The sequence below is a fragment of the Uranotaenia lowii genome, chromosome 2, assembly GCF_029784155.1.
Source record: "Uranotaenia lowii strain MFRU-FL chromosome 2, ASM2978415v1, whole genome shotgun sequence".
Lineage (NCBI taxonomy): Eukaryota > Metazoa > Arthropoda > Insecta > Diptera > Culicidae > Uranotaenia > Uranotaenia lowii.
This window is the reverse complement of record NC_073692.1, coordinates 24,363,441-24,382,271: the sequence shown is the minus strand read 5'-3', so window position 1 is coordinate 24,382,271 and position 18,831 is coordinate 24,363,441. Positions and strand designations below refer to the sequence as shown.

At 41.7% G+C, this 18,831-nt stretch overlaps 2 protein-coding genes across 2 annotated transcripts in view; both read left to right on the top strand.

Annotated features, from left to right (window-relative positions):
- The window catches only part of LOC129745119 (histone-lysine N-methyltransferase MECOM-like), a 207,817-nt gene that overhangs the window by 168,582 nt on the left and 20,404 nt on the right, over nucleotides 1-18,831 (top strand). The window lies entirely within an intron of this gene.
- Nucleotides 11,483-13,601, top strand: LOC129745118 (polyserase-2-like). Its single transcript, XM_055737966.1, has 3 exons — nucleotides 11,483-11,574; nucleotides 11,796-12,837; nucleotides 12,897-13,601. The coding sequence occupies exons 1-3, from the start codon at nucleotides 11,508-11,510 to the stop codon at nucleotides 13,498-13,500; spliced, it is 1,713 nt and encodes a 570-aa protein (XP_055593941.1). The 5' UTR covers nucleotides 11,483-11,507; the 3' UTR covers nucleotides 13,501-13,601.

The window sequence follows — 18,831 nt, the reverse complement described above, 5'->3', positions numbered from 1 at the left end:
AACCCGAATATCAAAACAAAATGCCCTTCTTTTTATTTGCTGACTCCCAAATTACGATAATAATGCATAGTTATAACATACTTTATCCTTGTTCGAGTTAAAACGGTGCACCAATATTCGACTCGAAAAAAATATCGGCCGCCATGTTTGCCGCGATATAACTATATCAGTCAAAAAAATTGAATTTCGTTGCCTACTTGAAGGCGTTTTATCTATAAGAATATAAAATGTGTATTTTGAAAAGCGAAATTTTCGGTGAGTTTAGCAATATTAAATGATTTTTAACCAAAGAATGGTAGTTTACAAAAATATGATGCACATGTTATTAAATATTTGATGTTTTAATAATTACATTCCGTATAATCATTGTTCTATTTCCTACCACCCTTCCTGTTTGGTGCGTTCTGTCCACTTGTTTTGGCGTTCTACCCCGATGTTTGTTTTCTGGCGGTTTTAGTTTTTTACAAAAAATTTAGTCAAAATCGTGTTTTAATCATATTTTTTCTTTTCGATAATACGTAAATTTCATCCTTGAATTGTCATCAACTTTCAATTTGGTTCTTAAATGATTAGTATTGCTGTAAATGGCAATTATGCTTAGCTGGTGCGTCTTGTACAGTTTTACCCTACATTCAATTCACTCAATCCAGAATATTTTATCTTAAAACCTGGCAAAATCCGGGCATTTCATTTCAAAATTGTCGACCAAAACTCCGGGCCATATCCAGGCAAAATAAGTAAAAATCCAGGAATTATTAAAAAAAAACTTGAAACAAAATTTACTCATTAAAACTCATCAGCAGACTTTGAATCGTATTTGAGCCTTGCAAAAAACCTTTTATGATTTTTCCGATTATTTCTGATAAGAATGTTGGAAAAAACTTAAACTTTTTATTTTCAGCTTCAAAAAACTGAGTATTCACGGATATGCATTCCGCTTGTATATCAACACATTTAAGGTTGATGGGACTTCGAATTGACGTAGACAGAAAAAATTTTGTTTCCACCAGTTATTTTTAAATTTACAAAAACATGCGATCGGGTATCAGAATGGGGGTAGGATTAATAGCGGAATATTTAGCAACTCGCCGTCCTCTGCAGCGTGTAATCCAAGTTAACATGCTCCAAAAGTAAGAACGATATATGAACTCGTAGATGAGCTAGAAACATTTTCGTGAGACTAAAAAATATGTGATATTTTTTAAGGTACAGGAGACTTGATCTAGACAAATAGAGTTATAAAAGTTTGTCTTCTAACCTAGAGTCATTGTATACTTTAAGGAGCAATTTTCTAGTTTTTAGATAATTACAGTAGGGGAGAGTGGGGATACTTGATCCCCTTTTCTTATTTTCATCATATATTTTTGGAAAAATTAAGCAACTGGCACCCATTTACATTTTCTGAAAGCGTGTAACTTCATGCTCCTAAAATTAGAACGATACTTGAACCCGTAGATGAACTAGAAGCATTTTCGTGGTAGTAAAAAAATTACGATATTTTTGTAGTTAAGGGAGATTTGATCCTCTATTGAAGAAGACTTGATCTTTTACTCAGGAATCCCTCATCCTTGAAAAAAATCAAACCAAACCCCAAGACAAAATGTTAATTGACTATTTTGGTCATGTTTGATCTCATTTCACAATCTATAATTGTCAGAAAAAAAACTAATTCTCAACTCTTATGACATTGCATACTTAAGGGCGCAATTTTCTATAAACAAAAGAAAATCAATTATTTTAGCTCTTTCTTACAGATAATTGATGGATGAATATTAGCTATTGGATAAATATTAGTAATCTCATAATCAACAATGACCACGATCCTTTGAGAAGAAGAATATACCGGGATCATGTGCACCCATATATAAGGGATCAATTGTACCCAAAATCAACGTTTTAGAAAACTTTTTCTGAAAAAAGTTGAGAGTTTTCCATCGCTTTGAAAATGTGGTATTTTGATGTTCATATTTTACTCGAAAGATTGATATAGTGGAATAAATATTTTTGTTATAATTTTTCCAAGTTAGGAACATTTTAAAGAGATGAAAAAAGATCTTAAAGTTACATTTTGTGAAATTTTTCAAACAAAGTTCAATAACCCGAAAACTTATTTTGTTAAAATTTTTTGAGCTTCAACCATTGCTGTTTTGTTCCATTTGGCTCATTTTTCTAGAACAATTGATCTTTGTACGACATTCCAGTTTCGAGATATAGCTAAGGAATCAAGTATCCCCAGGGATCAAGTATCCTCATTCTCCCCTATCTATCTTGTTTTTCCGTTTTTTAAGAACGTTAAGTGTCGTGTCCTGTAATACGTCGTGTGTTAATAGTATAATTGTAATTAAGTTAATACGTCGTGTGTTAATTGTGAAATACAGTATTCAAGCCCTTTTTACAAATAATAATCTATTGAATAAACATTAATTTGGTCAGATATCAGTAATTTCATGATAACCAATGATCACGATCCATTAAGATGAAAAATACATCTTTTTGGACTCTAGGGACCTATTATACCCATCACATACACTTTTGAAAACTTCTTTAAAAAAATGAGAGTTTACTATTGCTTTGAAAATATGGCATTCTGATGTTCATATTCTACTCTAACGATTGACATATTGAAATAAATATTCTCATAATAATTTTTCCTTTGAGAAACATTTTAAAGTGATGGAAAAAGATCTTCGAATCACATTTCGTAAAATTTTCACACAAAGTTCAATATCTCGAAAAATAAAATTTTTAAAATATGTTAAGGCAACAGCATGTTCTAGAACATTTGATATTTGTAAGACATTCCTGTTTCGAGATATAGCGAAGGAATCAAGTATCCCCAAGGATCAAGTAAACTCATTCTCCCCTATGCATAAAAATGAATTTCTGTCTGTCCTATCATGATCTGTCTATCTGTCTGTCTATCTGTCTGTCTATCTGTCTGTCTATCTGTCTGTCTATCTGTCTGTCTATCTGTCTGTCTATCTGTCTGTCTATCTGTCTGTCTATCTGTCTGTCTATCTGTCTGTCTATCTGTCTGTCTATCTGTCTGTCTATCTGTCTGTCTATCTGTCTGTCTATCTGTCTGTCTATCTGTCTGTCTATCTGTCTGTCTATCTGTCTGTCTATCTGTCTGTCTATCTGTCTGTCTATCTGTCTGTCTATCTGTCTGTCTATCTGTCTGTCTATCTGTCTGTCTATCTGTCTGTCTATCTGTCTGTCTATCTGTCTGTCTATCTGTCTGTCTATCTGTCTGTCTATCTGTCTGTCTATCTGTCTGTATCTGTCGTCTATCTGTCTGTCTATCTGTCTGTCTATCTGTCTGTCTATCTGTCTGTCTATCTGTCTGTCTATCTGTCTGTCTATCTGTCTGTCTATCTGTCTGTCTATCTGTCTGTCTATCTGTCTGTCTATCTGTCTGTCTATCTGTCTGTCTATCTGTCTGTCTATCTGTCTGTCTATCTGTCTGTCTATCTGTCTGTCTATCTGTCTGTCTATCTGTCTGTCTATCTGTCTGTCTATCTGTCTGTCTATCTGTCTGTCTATCTGTCTGTCTATCTGTCTGTCTATCTGTCTGTCTATCTGTCTGTCTATCTGTCTGTCTATCTGTCTGTCTATCTGTCTGTCTATCTGTCTGTCTATCTGTCTGTCTATCTGTCTGTCTATCTGTCTGTCTATCTGTCTGTCTATCTGTCTGTCTATCTGTCTGTCTATCTGTCTGTCTATCTGTCTGTCTATCTGTCTGTCTATCTGTCTGTCTATCTGTCTGTCTATCTGTCTGTCTATCTGTCTGTCTATCTGTCTGTCTATCTGTCTGTCTATCTGTCTGTCTATCTGTCTGTCTATCTGTCTGTCTATCTGTCTGTCTATCTGTCTGTCTATCTGTCTGTCTATCTGTCTGTCTATCTGTCTGTCTATCTGTCTGTCTATCTGTCTGTCTATCTGTCTGTCTATCTGTCTGTCTATCTGTCTGTCTATCTGTCTGTCTATCTGTCTGTCTATCTGTCTGTCTATCTGTCTGTCTATCTGTCTGTCTATCTGTCTGTCTATCTGTCTGTCTATCTGTCTGTCTATCTGTCTGTCTATCTGTCTGTCTATCTGTCTGTCTATCTGTCTGTCTATCTGTCTGTCTATCTGTCTGTCTATCTGTCTGTCTATCTGTCTGTCTATCTGTCTGTCTATCTGTCTGTCTATCTGTCTGTCTATCTGTCTGTCTATCTGTCTGTCTATCTGTCTGTCTATCTGTCTGTCTATCTGTCTGTCTATCTGTCTGTCTATCTGTCTGTCTATCTGTCTGTCTATCTGTCTGTCTATCTGTCTGTCTATCTGTCTGTCTATCTGTCTGTCTATCTGTCTGTCTATCTGTCTGTCTATCTGTCTGTCTATCTGTCTGTCTATCTGTCTGTCTATCTGTCTGTCTATCTGTCTGTCTATCTGTCTGTCTATCTGTCTGTCTATCTGTCTGTCTATCTGTCTGTCTATCTGTCTGTCTATCTGTCTGTCTATCTGTCTGTCTATCTGTCTGTCTATCTGTCTGTCTATCTGTCTGTCTATCTGTCTGTCTATCTGTCTGTCTATCTGTCTGTCTATCTGTCTGTCTATCTGTCTGTCTATCTGTCTGTCTATCTGTCTGTCTATCTGTCTGTCTATCTGTCTGTCTATCTGTCTGTCTATCTGTCTGTCTATCTGTCTGTCTATCTGTCTGTCTATCTGTCTGTCTATCTGTCTGTCTATCTGTCTGTCTATCTGTCTGTCTATCTGTCTGTCTATCTGTCTGTCTATCTGTCTGTCTATCTGTCTGTCTATCTGTCTGTCTATCTGTCTGTCTATCTGTCTGTCTATCTGTCTGTCTATCTGTCTGTCTATCTGTCTGTCTATCTGTCTGTCTATCTGTCTGTCTATCTGTCTGTCTATCTGTCTGTCTATCTGTCTGTCTATCTGTCTGTCTATCTGTCTGTCTATCTGTCTGTCTATCTGTCTGTCTATCTGTCTGTCTATCTGTCTGTCTATCTGTCTGTCTATCTGTCTGTCTATCTGTCTGTCTATCTGTCTGTCTATCTGTCTGTCTATCTGTCTGTCTATCTGTCTGTCTATCTGTCTGTCTATCTGTCTGTCTATCTGTCTGTCTATCTGTCTGTCTATCTGTCTGTCTATCTGTCTGTCTATCTGTCTGTCTATCTGTCTGTCTATCTGTCTGTCTATCTGTCTGTCTATCTGTCTGTCTATCTGTCTGTCTATCTGTCTGTCTATCTGTCTGTCTATCTGTCTGTCTATCTGTCTGTCTATCTGTCTGTCTATCTGTCTGTCTATCTGTCTGTCTATCTGTCTGTCTATCTGTCTGTCTATCTGTCTGTCTATCTGTCTGTCTATCTGTCTGTCTATCTGTCTGTCTATCTGTCTGTCTATCTGTCTGTCTATCTGTCTGTCTATCTGTCTGTCTATCTGTCTGTCTATCTGTCTGTCTATCTGTCTGTCTATCTGTCTGTCTATCTGTCTGTCTATCTGTCTGTCTATCTGTCTGTCTATCTGTCTGTCTATCTGTCTGTCTATCTGTCTGTCTATCTGTCTGTCTATCTGTCTGTCTATCTGTCTGTCTATCTGTCTGTCTATCTGTCTGTCTATCTGTCTGTCTATCTGTCTGTCTATCTGTCTGTCTATCTGTCTGTCTATCTGTCTGTCTATCTGTCTGTCTATCTGTCTGTCTATCTGTCTGTCTATCTGTCTGTCTATCTGTCTGTCTATCTGTCTGTCTATCTGTCTGTCTATCTGTCTGTCTATCTGTCTGTCTATCTGTCTGTCTATCTGTCTGTCTATCTGTCTGTCTATCTGTCTGTCTATCTGTCTGTCTATCTGTCTGTCTATCTGTCTGTCTATCTGTCTGTCTATCTGTCTGTCTATCTGTCTGTCTATCTGTCTGTCTATCTGTCTGTCTATCTGTCTGTCTATCTGTCTGTCTATCTGTCTGTCTATCTGTCTGTCTATCTGTCTGTCTATCTGTCTGTCTATCTGTCTGTCTATCTGTCTGTCTATCTGTCTGTCTATCTGTCTGTCTATCTGTCTGTCTATCTGTCTGTCTATCTGTCTGTCTATCTGTCTGTCTATCTGTCTGTCTATCTGTCTGTCTATCTGTCTGTCTATCTGTCTGTCTATCTGTCTGTCTATCTGTCTGTCTATCTGTCTGTCTATCTGTCTGTCTATCTGTCTGTCTATCTGTCTGTCTATCTGTCTGTCTATCTGTCTGTCTATCTGTCTGTCTATCTGTCTGTCTATCTGTCTGTCTATCTGTCTGTCTATCTGTCTGTCTATCTGTCTGTCTATCTGTCTGTCTATCTGTCTGTCTATCTGTCTGTCTATCTGTCTGTCTATCTGTCTGTCTATCTGTCTGTCTATCTGTCTGTCTATCTGTCTGTCTATCTGTCTGTCTATCTGTCTGTCTATCTGTCTGTCTATCTGTCTGTCTATCTGTCTGTCTATCTGTCTGTCTATCTGTCTGTCTATCTGTCTGTCTATCTGTCTGTCTATCTGTCTGTCTATCTGTCTGTCTATCTGTCTGTCTATCTGTCTGTCTATCTGTCTGTCTATCTGTCTGTCTATCTGTCTGTCTATCTGTCTGTCTATCTGTCTGTCTATCTGTCTGTCTATCTGTCTGTCTATCTGTCTGTCTATCTGTCTGTCTATCTGTCTGTCTATCTGTCTGTCTATCTGTCTGTCTATCTGTCTGTCTATCTGTCTGTCTATCTGTCTGTCTATCTGTCTGTCTATCTGTCTGTCTATCTGTCTGTCTATCTGTCTGTCTATCTGTCTGTCTATCTGTCTGTCTATCTGTCTGTCTATCTGTCTGTCTATCTGTCTGTCTATCTGTCTGTCTATCTGTCTGTCTATCTGTCTGTCTATCTGTCTGTCTATCTGTCTGTCTATCTGTCTGTCTATCTGTCTGTCTATCTGTCTGTCTATCTGTCTGTCTATCTGTCTGTCTATCTGTCTGTCTATCTGTCTGTCTATCTGTCTGTCTATCTGTCTGTCTATCTGTCTGTCTACCTGTCTGTCTATCTGTCTGTCTATCTGTCTGTCTATCTGTCTGTCTATCTGTCTGTCTATCTGTCTGTCTATCTGTCTGTCTATCTGTCTGTCTATCTGTCTGTCTATCTGTCTGTCTATCTGTCTGTCTATCTGTCTGTCTATCTGTCTGACTATCTGTCTGTCTATCTGTCTGTCTATCTGTCTGTCTATCTGTCTGTCTATCTGTCTGTCTATCTGTCTGTGTGTCTATCTGTTTGTCTGTCTATCTGTTTGTCTGTCTATCTGTATGTCTGTTTATCTGTTCCTTTAGACTCGAATACTTCTGAATTTGCGTGAAATTTGGCAGATGGAAGCTTCTGATGTCGGGGAAGGTTCTTTTCATAGTTTGGGGCCCCTCCCTCGCACTGGAAAGAGGGAGGGAGTCTCTCAAACAAAAATAACCGGTCTTCATAACTCGAGAGCTGATCATGCAAATAGAACCAAATTAGGCATGGGAGTGTATTTCGGTACGAGGAATGTTTTCAAGATGGTTTGCCACCATTTCTTTTACATAACTCGAGAACTATTCCAGCCAATGGAATTAAATTTGGCATGGAAGGGTATCAGGGTACGAGAAATGCCTCTATGAATCTTTGGTACCTCATTCCTTCGAAATTTTCAGCATAACTGAAGAGCTGATCGAGCAACCATTTTTTTTTCATGTGAGTGTGTTTGAAAACGAGAAATATTTCTATGATAAATTGATGCCCTCCTTTCTTTAAACGGGAAGATATAAGGGAGGGAGCGGGCTTCCTCACCAATTTGGCAAGGAAGAGTATATGAGTACGAGAAGTATCAACTACTTGCTCCTCCATCAAATGGGGAGAAAGGGAGCGAGGATGGGACTCTCTTGCTAGTTTTTTTCCATAACTCAAGAACAAACTTAGGAATGAGGGAGGCTCCCATTAAATTTTTGCATAATTCGAGAATTTATATAACAAATGGACAAAACTTGACATGGAAAATCATCACTCTCACCCTAAGTTCTATGCTTTTTTATCAACATAAACTAAACTTCCAAACACAATCGAAAATTAAAGTTAATCTTTTCGAATGTACTCTAAAACAAGGCTTTCTTTCTTAACGTGGACATTATGCCCCCTCTTCCCCTATCCGGGCCGGCAAATCCGGGCAATTTTAGCTTAGCTTAGCTTAGCTTGATTGACTACTCACATCCGCCTTGAATCATTGAACCCGAAATGCTACTCAAGATGTCTGGATGAAGAATTTGAAAGTATTCTAGTATAATCTGTGATTAATATTAAATTTGGTTTAAATGCATTTCGGATTCCAAGATTGCAGGCGTGGCTAAGTAGAACGAGTTCCACATCGCCAATGGTTGCTACTCCGTGATTGACCGAGGCCATCAATTTTGTTCAGAGGTCAAATGAACGGAACCTGGGATTGGCTACATATTCACAATGCACAAAACTAATGCTCTCTCTTTAAACATCAATAACGGCGCTGGCCACGTCCTAGTAGTCAATAGATAGATTAGGAAAAATTAGAAAGGGATGAAAGAACAAATTTACGCCTAAGGACCGAGGTCACCTCTGCATCCTTGCAAAAAAAAATTGGTTGGGAATGTAGGGGAAGGGAAATGATTAGGAAACACTTTTGACTAGTGTTGTGCTGATAGCTTTTTCTGTTGAAATATAATGTTTTATTATAACATCTACCCCCTTCTTACTGACCTAAAGTCAGGAAAAATACTCACGGCACATGAATTTTTTATAAGTAAAACGCCTTATAAAACCATTTGTTAATAAAAAAAAAATATATTAAAACTTAGGCAGATAAGAAAAAATGTTTTTGAATGGTAATTATGAATAAAACACAATTGAAGTCAATTGTATGTATAAACTTGATTCTTATCTTCATATCTCTGATAGTCGTTGCTAACATCATTTAAAGTTCGAAATGATATTCAAACTGATGTTCTTAATCATATTTTTGTGGGAATTAAAAGTTTAGAAGTTATAATAATTTGGTGAAAAACTCAGAAATAGAATGAAATAAAAAACATAATTGATTGAACCTTTGGAGAAAACTCGTTAAAATAGAACTTTTATCATTTTCAACAGAAATGGAAACTGTGATCACATATAAAAACTTTGTCAATTTTTCAGCATTTTTTTATTAAAGAATTTATCATGTAACGACTTCCCGTATTTTTTTCTTCAACCACAACAAAACATGTAAACATTGCAATTGAACTTAAAATTTGAATTGGTGAAATAACGATTGGATGGTTCATAATCATCGCATCCAAATGACGAAATGTTTTCTGGGACATTATTAATATGGCACAAATATTTATCAACAATTTGCCACATTGAAAACATTGTAGTGTTAAAATTAAAATCCCTACATAGAAGTTTTGATTGACTGATTAGGAAAATCACGAGAATACTTAGCTTTGACGTTTTTGGGGACCAAAAAACATGAATGAATGACTCCGAAGGTTCATCCACGATCAGTATGAGCGGCCGACACCACTCCAGGAAGACAGGAATTTAAAATAAAGGTTTTAAGGGTTTAAGGGTTTAACGGCACTTGATTTTTTCCGTTGAAACAAAACACTTCCGTCATCGACGGTCACAGCCTACCGAGTCCGGGCCGGCAAATCCGGGCAATTTTATATAAAAACCTGACCAAATCCTGGCATTTGATTTCAAAAGTGACGACCATAAATCCGGGCAATATCCAAGCAATTTTTTTCAAAACCCAGAAATGACGCAAGAAAAATCAAGAAACAAATTGATAAAAAAAAATTCCATCAAAACTCATCGAAAGATTTTGATTCGTATTTAAGGCTTTCAAAAAAACCTGTCATGATTATTTTCAATAAAACTTGCCCAAAAAAAATTGTTTTGGAGACAAAAAAATTACAGCACAATTAGTTTTTTGTTGGATAAGCCAAATAAAGTGAATTAATCCGGGCATTTAAAAAAAAAAACCCGGGCAATCGAACAGGGCCGGACTATTTCCAGATTTGAATCCCTGGCTCCATCTGCGCACGGTGGCTGTACAGAAGTTGATTCGTGGCGTTGTACCCAAATCTTGCCTTTAAAGCCAAAAAAAAATGCTTGATGTGCTTTCCCCACTCTGTTTGTGGGATGAATTTGCGCATACCGAAATATGGAACCAGAAGCGGACTAACTCAACGAACGGGAAGGAATGGGACGCGGTCGAGCATCTTATCTGCTCTGTTCCAAACCAGCCCCAACCGTCAACCCGCGGGAATATTTTTGTGATTGAGTGATGGGCATCTCAGGAATTGCAGTGCCACTGACTGACGGATCGGATGGCTGGATTCCTTTACCGTAAATTCAGAAGAAAAAATAACGAAACGCTCCACTGACAGGGCAAATGTATCTAATTTCTGGACCCCATCAAATTGATTTGAAAGTTGGTTTTTTCTTGCTTCATTCGGAACTTTGGGAACCCTGCCGAGCGAGGGGCCAGCAGAGGCCGGATTAGTAGCAGAACAGGCAGCTTCCAAACTGCCAGCTACCCGTAGCAAAGCGATCGCTCAAAACGATCGTTGCCTGATGATGATGTATGGAGGGAGCGGCCTGCTACATTATTTGGAAAGATTGGTTCTCATTTGCTTCGGATTGCAGATGGGAATGCAAATCCCGTGGATTGACTAATCTAGCGACTTTTTTGGGAAACTTATGTTAACTAAGGTCACCATAAAAATAAAAAATAAAAATAAAAATAGAAGTTCAAAAGGGTTAAAAACCGTATTTGTAGCTTAGCTGCTGATAGACGCATGATCAAAAACGCCGGAATGTAGGCAGAAGTAAACCTGTCGAATTCGTGCTATTTTTTAGGTTGGATGAAATTTATGAACAGCTTCTAAAACATCGAGCCATTTCAACTTCAACATTCAAAAACATTGAAACGAAAAAGGATGAAAATGTAATCAAAACAGTTTATGATAAAAACAAAATTAAAACCATAAACTGAAGCAGTAGTTGTCCTCAAGGTAAGGGAGATGGGCGGAAAACCTAAAATTTTCTCACACGCCTCAACCAATCAAAAACAATATTTGAAGGGAACATTTTTTCTATTGGATTCAAGACGCATTCCAGCACTTCTTGGTTTATCTACAATGCACACTTCAATTTTACCTAGTTTTTGGACCTCTTGATGGATTGGAGATACTAGTTTGTGAACTTTTTTTGAAAAGATTACCATGCAAAAAAATTTTTTGCAGCCTTCAAGTATTTTTACAGCACGTGTTCTGTGATGCAAAAATAGCAGTATTTATATCACATACGGCTGAAATAAAAACAGTGCTGTTGAAAAATACAACACCCAAAGATCTTGAAACCATTTTTGCATGTTTGCTTGTTCCGAAGTTCCTGAGCTCTCTGTCTTTCGCGATTGTCCGCAACCAATGTAGATTATCGCGCGAATCGCCAGTTAGTCGCTCTTCGATCATGGTTTCGTTCACAGTTGGATTTGCTGTCATCCTGACGATGGCGCTCTTATCAGCATCCGAAGGCAGTAGGTGCTTCCTATTGACACATTTAAACAGATTAAGAATTTGGATTTGTTTTCGGATTTTTTTTTCAAATCATCCTACATTTTCGGATGTTTCCCGGAAATCACCAGTGATGCTCTAGAATTAAATTTTAACCAATCGAGAAGTTCCTTAATCTGTTTATCTGCATGATCATGACGTTGAGAGCTCGGGTGAAAGTTCAAGTTTCTTCGTTTCATTGCAGCGGATACCTGTGGACAGAAGAAAATAATTGCGCAGGAGTTCATCTCGAATGGATACAAAGTCTTGGCCGGTGCATGGCCCTGGCACGGAGCGTTGTTCATCAGGAACCAGCGAAGCCACGAGTATGCCTGCGGAGTAACGATCCTTACGGAGAAGTTCGTTATTACGGCTGCTCATTGTACGCTTGATCCGAATGAAGGTCAGCGACTTCCGTCTGGCCGAGTGTTCATCAAAGTTGGACAGAATAATCTGGATGCAACGGAAAAATACGCCCAACAGCACAACATCGAAAGAATCATTCGCCATGACGGCTATGACGTAAGAACGTTCGAAGACGATATTGCGTTGATGAAATTGTACACGGAAATAACGTTCAATAGCGCAGTTCAGCCGATTTGTCTCTGGCAGGGAGATTCCTCGCTGAGTAAGGTCGTTGGAAAGATTGGCCACATTGTTGGATGGGGCCGAAATGAGCTATTTGGGTTACCAAAAGATTTATACGAAGTCACAGTTCCCATCATCTCGAAACAGGACTGCATCGATAGTGATCCAGCCCATTACGACAAATTTTATCACGGAACAAAAACGTTCTGCGCCGGTTACGTCAACGGAACTTCTGCCGGGCAAATAGATAGTGGTGGTGGTCTTTTTCTACGTATTGGCAATCACTGGCTTCTGCGCGGTATCGTCAGTAATGGTAAACTTGATCCCAATACGTTGGCCATCAACAGTAAAAGCTACGTTACGTTCACCGATGTCTCCAACTACTTGCCATGGATTGCATCGTTCGTGCAGATTTCAAATTTCAGAAATGGCGGTCTTGCTAACCTGCTGGACATTGCCGATTGCGGGAAGGATTCCTACCCATTGGGTACTCCCGAAGAGTTAAAACGATCGCTGAACCAATACCCCTGGTTGGCGATTATAGAGTTTATCAACCTTAATACACGCGCACTTGAAGATATTTGCCACGGAGTGTTGATACACCCTAAATTCCTCCTAACTGCAGCCCACTGTGTGCTACGGAAACGTGAATCATTCATGTAACTATAATTTTGAACCTTCATGAAGACATACCTTTCATACCTTCGTTTTCTTTCAGTCGTAATGTTCGGCTCAACGACTACCGGTCTGATACGACAACGGACATTTTCGAAGTGAATGGCCAAACAATTCGTACCACGGCCGATCGAATCGCCGTAAAGGGTATTTCCGTTCATCCACGCTACAACGATCCCAAATTTACCAACAACATTGCCTTGGTAAAGCTTGGGGCTGCTGCAACTCAGAACCCAATCTGCCTACCCCTGAGCGAATCCACACTACCATCGAATAAATCGTTCCACATCATTGGATGGAAGAAAAGTTCCCGCGCGGAGAAGCCGCTGATCCGGAATGTGGTATCGCTGGCCCAGTTCGATGGCTGCAGGCAAAAGTACGCAGGAACCAACATCCAGCTGGACACAACCGGAGGACAGGTGTGTAGTACCTACAACCACGATGATGACGATAGCAGCTGCTCGCACTACATGGGATCGGCGCCGTTCCAGTACGTTAAGAATGGACCGTTGAAGGGCCGATACTTTTTGGCGGCGATTTCCAGCTTCGATCATACCAACTGCAGGCGAGACGATTTCTCCGATGTGTTCACCAATGTGGCTCACTATGCCGATTGGATTCGTGAAAAGGTGAAAGCCAACGAATGATGAAACTGGCCAAAAAGCTAAACTATTGTGACTAACTTTGTAGAAAATGTGATGTGAAAGAGATTATTATAAAAATGATAAATTAAAAACAAACTCTCAAATTTACAATACTTACTACAATAGTTTTGAGTTACCCCGGCCATAAGATTCTGCACAATCTGTGAATTAACCGATTTTTGCATGTAAACCCATACTTTCTTCAGTTCCTCGACTGTCTTCACTACCTTAGGTCGTTTAAGAAAGTGCATCTTCATAATCGCCCAGTACTTCTCGATGGGTTGAACATTTTAGGTACGAAATTAACCTTATTGTCCGCATACCACTTTAGCACGTCCTTGGAGTATTGAGTTGAGGCCAAATCCGGCCAGAAGATTGTTGGGACGTTGTGGGGTGGGCCTTCAGGAGAGGAAGCAGCCGCTTCTTTTTTTTTTTTAGTTGATCACTCAGGTGGCAAATCCTTTTTACGGATTGCATTCCAAGGCACGGCGAGCGACCGAGTTCCCCCAGAATGCTACTCTGGGTCCATGGGTGCAATTGGACGACTCATGATACTAAGTACCCCTACGCCATAAAGTCCACCTGGGGCCGCAGACCTGGTTCCCACCTCGAACTGTTTGGTACACTATGCTTCAATAGTGGGAGGTCTATTCGCGCTAATGCGCTCCAAGGCAATACTCATTAACGAGACCACTTTAAGCAAAACCTCTCCTCCTTACGACTCGACGCCTGAACTCTCCTCTAACGACTTGAGAACCGACATCTCCTCGCAATGACTCGAGATTCCCACACAAACCTCTCCTCTTCGCGACTTGAGGCCTGATCTCTCCTCTAACGACTTGAGATCCGACCCCTCCTCGCATCGACTCGAGGTTTACCTCTCCTCGTAATGACTCGAGGTGACCACTTGTACCCCTCCTCTTGTTGGTAAGAGGCCTGATCCCTCCTCTTACGACTCGGGACCCGACCTCTTATCATAAAGACTCGGGGTTGACCACACAAACCCCTACGCCCGAAGGTTTTAGGCCTGACCTCTCCTCTCAGCCGCACTTGTTCTGCTTCTCGTCGCGATAATAAGCCTTTTGTACCTTGAACGTTCGAAGCCCAGCCTTATTAGTTTTAGCCTTCTGGACAAAACTTGAATCTTAGGCTGAGGTGCAGCTTCTTAGCCACATCCCAGACGGAGGCGTTCGGGTTTCGGTTGAAGGCCCCAACTTCCGATCGGTGGTTAATTGTTCCTCGAACCGCTTAACCACTCGCGACACCGTGGAATTCGCGATTCCCAACTTTTTAGCTATGGAACGATGCGAGAGATCCTTGTTCCCGTTATGAATCCGCAAGATTTTATCACGCACGAGATGTTCTTTCGACTCCATTTCCGCGAGTTTTGATCACAGGACTTTAAAACTTGCAGGATGTAAACAATGAACTATGAACTAAATCCACCCAAATTTTCATTAAATTCTACCCAACGGTTTAAAAGTTGGAGCAATTTCATAGCGTAGCAATTTCATCGGCATTTGGCATTTCAACCTATAATAGTGGAAGCATAACCTATTGAGAAACACGTCTTTACATTTTCGACTATCGTTTATTACAGGACAACTTATGATACTAGGCTGGTTGCTCCCTAGTCCCCTGTCGTTGTCGTCGTTGTTATTTAGTATTGCCATAGCAACCACAACGTCTAGAATACTTATATACTACGTACATAGCAACTTGAGTTGCTATGCTCCTTATATACAAATAGTTGTAAATCGCTGACTGCTATGATTTCCAACACCCCCTCTCAGATATTTGAATCTATTAACCTTGAAGCTACAGCCAACGATTTTTAAGTTCACTGGATAGAACGCCTGCATCTGGAAAACTGTCGGATTACAGTCGCTTCCCCTCTGAGCACCTCATGTGCTCCATCTGGCTGGGCGTCCAATTTTGAAACGACGTTTCTTTGATCTTTTTTGATCTTTTTTGGGCTGGTAAACGGTGGATAATGTGCAACACGAGACCCCATAGTGGTCATATCGCCTCTTATTCACAACTCCTATCTCTACCTCCCCGTGGTGCCGGCTGGGATGCGAGTAACCTTAGCGGAGATCGGGTACCCAACCCCGGTGGATGCTTTGGTCGCATGCAGACTGAGAAGGCCGCACGCGTCTGTTCTCCAGGTCAGGGGCGGCTCAAGCAGCGTCTGTCTTGCAGCGAGCGGCTGAATTTATGAAATGCGGCTCCCGCCAGCTAAGTCCAAGATGGCAGCCCCATCGCGAGATAGGGACTTTAGGCTAACAACTTACTGCTCCTGATATCTTGTATTGTAACGGAAACTGAGAGAAGAAATAACCGTATTGGAACTTTGGCAACGACTTTTAGCATGAAAACACGGACTAGAATTGGAACTTGGAATGTTTTGACCCTTGCCCAGCCAGGGAAGCTGGCTCAACTGCAAGTACTGCTTTACTCCTGCATACGAGGAGAACACGCTACTCGGGAACGAGGAGTTGGTTTCCAATTAAGCCCGCAGGTCCATGCGGCCCTCATAAGATGGGAACCGATAAACGAAAGAATAATCGTAGCCAGATTCAGAACACGGGTTAGAAACCTTACAATGGTCCAGTGTTATGCGCCAACTGACGTTGCCAATTTGCAGGAGAAAGAGCAGTTTTACAGTCAATTGAACAGCGTGGTTGAGAGAATTCCGAAGGGTGACATTCAAATCCACTTAGGCGACTTCAACGCAAAGATTGGCTCCGATAATCAGGACCTTGAGCGCATCATGGGGCGCCATGGCCTAGGACAGATGAGCGAAAACGGAGAGCTGTTGGTAGAATTTTGTGGCAACAACAACATGGTGATCGGTGGATCGCTCTTCCCCCATCGACCAGCACATAAGGTCACTTGGGTATCCCGAGATGGTCGAACAGAAAATCAAATTGACCACATCTGCATCAGTCGAAAATGGAGAAGGAGCCTTCTTGATGTCCGCATCAAACGAAGCGCAGACATTGCATCTGACCATCACCTCGTCCTTGACGAGATACGACTGATAGTTGTGCGTGTCCAACGGCGCGAGGAGAAAGTCGGGTGTCGATACGACGTCCGCCGGTTGGAGAATCCAGAGGTGAAAAGGGCATACGTTGAACAGCTAGAATCCCGAGCCTCGGAGCCGCCAACAGACGGAACAGTCGAAGAACAGTGGTGTGGAATCAAGAATGCCTTTATCACGACGAGCCATGGTACTCTCGCAGCTCGAGGCGCCCACAGTAAGTCGCATTAATGGCGTCAACTCGGAAGCGCCCTCGCTGGCTGAAATAGAAGCGGTAATCAAGGCCTGCCCTGTCAGCACAAATGTTGCATCGTCTTTTCGCAGACATCTGGGATACTGCAACATTCCCGGCCGACTGGATTCAGGGTATCCTCGTAAAGGTCCCGAAGAAAGGAGACCTGACAGAATGCGGTAACTGGCGAGGCTTAACGTTGATCTGTACAACCCTCAAAGTACTCCGCAAAGTGATCCTGAACAGGATCCAGAAGAAAATCGACGCTACACTCCGACGGCAACAAGCTGGATTCCGATCTGGACGATCATGTGTGGACCACATCACAACGCTACGAATAATACTGGAACAAATCAACGAATTCCAGGACTCTCTTCTGCTGGTGTTCGTTGATTTCGAAAAGTATTTGACCGACTGAACCACGAAAACATCTGGGCTGCTCTTAGACGACAGGGGGTCTTAGAGAAACTAGTCCATCTCATCGAATCAAACAAAGTACGAGGCATTTTCGTTCAAGGTCTTGCACGCCGGTGTCTTGTCCGAACCTATCGCGGTAACTGCTGGAGTGAGACAAGGATGTATTTTGTCACCGCTGCTTTTTCTAATCTTAATGGATGAGATCTTGACTGGATCGATTGACTGTAGACCAAACCGAGGATTGCCGTGGAATCCTTCAGCAATTGAGCAACTGAATGACCTTGACCGGGCAGACGATATTGTTTTGCTCGCCCAAACACAACAAGACATGCAGAGCAAACTCGACGACCTCACCGAAAGCTCCAAGGCAGCAGGTCTCAAAATCAATGTCGGAAAGACCAAGTCGATGGAAATCAACACAGAAAATCGATTCAATTTCGTGGTAGCTGGACAACAGGTTGAGACAATGGAGTGCTTCCAGTATCTTGGTAGCCAGATTACGCCTGATGGTGGTACCAGGAAGGACATCGAAACCGAAAACTGTAAGTTTTTGTGAATCGCTGCCTACGGAACATCATCCGCGCTTGGTGGCCTGGCAACTGGATTTCAAATGAGGAACTTCATCGCCGGTGTCATCAAAAGGCGCTAGAAATCGAGATTCGGGAACGTAAGTGGAGATGGATTGGGCACACGCTGCGAAGAGATGAAAACGAGATTTGCAGAAAGGCGCTTGACTGGAATTCAGATGGGCATCGAAGAAGAGGCAGGCCCAAAAGCTCGTGGCGGCGAAGTCTAGCCGCTGAAATCCGCACAGTTGACGAGAACCTTGGCTGCCAGCAAGTGAAGACGCTGGCTCCGGATCGCCAACAGTGGAGATCTTTTATCTCAGCCCTATGCGTCGGCCAATCGGCGCTGGACCCTTAGGTAGGTAGGTAGGCCGAAGGAAGGACGAAATGAAGCCAAGGAAGGTCAACGAGCCGGGAATCAGCGGAAGATCGTCGAGTCGGAACCAAACAAGGTCGTCGGACCAGTGCGATGGAAGGTCGTTGGGTTGGGCCCACGAATGCGGTCGTCGGGCCAGAGCCACTGATAGGTCGTCGAACCGAAAGCTATGGAAGGTTGGCGGGCCGGTATCATGGAAGATCGTCAAGTCGTCGGACCAGGAGCAACAGGAGGACTTACGGACCACGGAAAGTCATCAATAATGGAAGGTCGTCGGACTGGAAAGCCAAGTGGAGGTCGTCGGGCTGGAACCACTGGGAGACGTCGATGCGCAGGGAAACTTTCGAGACGCAACAAAGGAGTCGATGCCAAAAGTCAACTAGAAGGTCGTCAGATCGGAGCCAGGTAGAGGACATCGAGCCAGAATCATGAAAGATCGATGGACCAGATCCACTGGAAGATCATCGAGCCGGAAACCAGATGAAAGATCGTCGAGCTACAATAAGGCCGAGAGCGTCTTGCAAATGGAGGCGACGAGTGAAGTCCGGTGCGTGTGTTGACGAGGAGCAGCCCCATCTTTAGGAGAAGCCATCGTGAGCAGTTAGAACACTGCGAAATGCGTGTGTAAAGGTGTGGAGTGTTGAAATAAGTATCATCGAAGCAATCAATGAGATGAATAACAACACACGCATGTTGTTTA